We start from the raw sequence: 1709 nt of genomic DNA on the forward strand, positions 1-1709 counted from the left end.
ATTGGTGAGGTCAGGTACTGATGATGGGGATTTTCCCCCTATTGGTGAGGTCAGGTACTGATGGTGGGGATATACCCCATTGGTGAGGTCAGGTACTGATGGTGGGGTTTTGCCCCCTATTGGTGAGGTCAGGTACTGATGGTGGGGATTTACCCCATTGGTGAGATCGGGTACTGATGGTGGGGATTTACCCCATTGGTGAGGTCAGGTACTGATGGTGGGGTTTTGCCCCCTATTGGTGAGGTCAGGTACTGATGGTGGGGATCAGCCCCTGTTGGTGAGGTCAGGTAGTGATGGTGGGGATCAGCCCCTGTTGGTGAGGTCAGGTACTGATGGTGGGGATATGCCCCCTATTGGTGAGGTCAGGTACTGATGTTAGATGAGAAGACCTGGCCAATTCATCCCAAAAGAAGAGTTCCCCATTATCTTTCTTCCTGGTTGCCTCCTTTAGTAATCTCCTTCCTAGTTTTCCTCTTTGTAGCTCTCATTAGCGTTCTTGGTGGTTTCCTTTTAAAAAGCCCCCCACTGATTACTATTTTGGTGGCCCCTATTCCCAGTCTCCTCCATAATGGCCTCCATCATTATCCTCCTCCTTGGTGGGCTCCTTCAATGATCTTCTCCTTATTGGCTCCATACCTAGCCTCCCTCTTGTTGGCCTTCCTTATTAGCTTTCTTGGTGTCCTACAATACATAACTCTATCATTGAGCTCCTTTTTGGTGGCCTCCATCACTGGTCTCCATGATAATGGCCTCACTTACTATTCTACCTATTGGTGGCCTCCTTTAGTAATTTGTATCCCAATGGCTCCATCACTGGTCTTCCACTTGGTGGCCTCCGTCACTGGTCTACCACTTGGTGGCCTCCGTCACTAGCTTTCTTGATGCCAAACTTAAAAGTCTCCCTTCTAATAGTTACCACACTGATCTCCCTTTTGGTGGCCTCCATCATTAGTCCCCATTATAAGCCTCACATTCCATCACATGGTCTCTCCCACCATTCTGCCTATTGGATGCCTGCCTCACTAGCTTTCTTGATTGTCTCCTTTCCAATACTTCCCTCACTGATCTCCATTTTGGTGGCCTCCCTTACTATTCTGCGTCCTGGTGGTCTCCTTCAATAATCTCCATCACTATTTGGCCTCCCTTTTAGGTCTTCTTTGTAATAGTTCCGCCCCTGAGCTCCCTTTTGGTGGTCTCCATCATAATTGCCTCCTTCACTATTCTGCCTCCTGGTGGCCTCCAGCCCAGAAAATTCCATGTCAGGAATCATACGGGGGGCACCAGGGGTGATGTCAGAATATAGGGGGTAAATATTTATGCAGTTGGGGTATTTGGGGATGGCACTGAGATGGAGGAGATTATTCCTGTAGATTCCATGTTCTAGGAGACTTTCTGTACATTTGTGTGGCTGGTGCCGGCTTAGCGGGGTGAAGGGCATTGGCAGACAACGTGATAGGTTAGAGTCAGTGGGAGGAGCACCGGGGGTAATTACCTTGTGATGGAATCGTGTCCTCGGAGCAGGAGGGGGTCGTAGTTTGGGTGCTGTAGCCACTGGAGTATTGCAGAGAATCACGACTGCTCTTCTGGTGCTCCAGGCTCAGTCCGCGGGTCAGAACCATGGCCAGGTCACTGGCAGCTGGGGACACCTCCTCTCCATGCTGCCACAAGAAGAAAATCTGTGACAGATTTATCCCACAACCTCTGAACCA

At 49.9% G+C, this 1709-nt stretch overlaps 1 protein-coding gene across 1 annotated transcript in view; it reads right to left on the reverse strand.

Moving 5' to 3' along the window:
• Window positions 1–1709, reverse strand: part of MTSS2 (MTSS I-BAR domain containing 2) — a gene marked incomplete in the record, with an annotated part of 23035 nt that overhangs the window by 8846 nt on the left and 12480 nt on the right. Inside the window, 1 exon segment of the mRNA XM_072421264.1 lies at window positions 1493–1658. Within this exon segment, the coding sequence (XP_072277365.1) occupies window positions 1493–1658 (166 nt within the window).

This window comes from Pyxicephalus adspersus, chromosome 9 (genome assembly GCF_032062135.1).
Source record: "Pyxicephalus adspersus chromosome 9, UCB_Pads_2.0, whole genome shotgun sequence".
NCBI classification, from domain to species: Eukaryota; Metazoa; Chordata; class Amphibia; order Anura; family Pyxicephalidae; genus Pyxicephalus; species Pyxicephalus adspersus.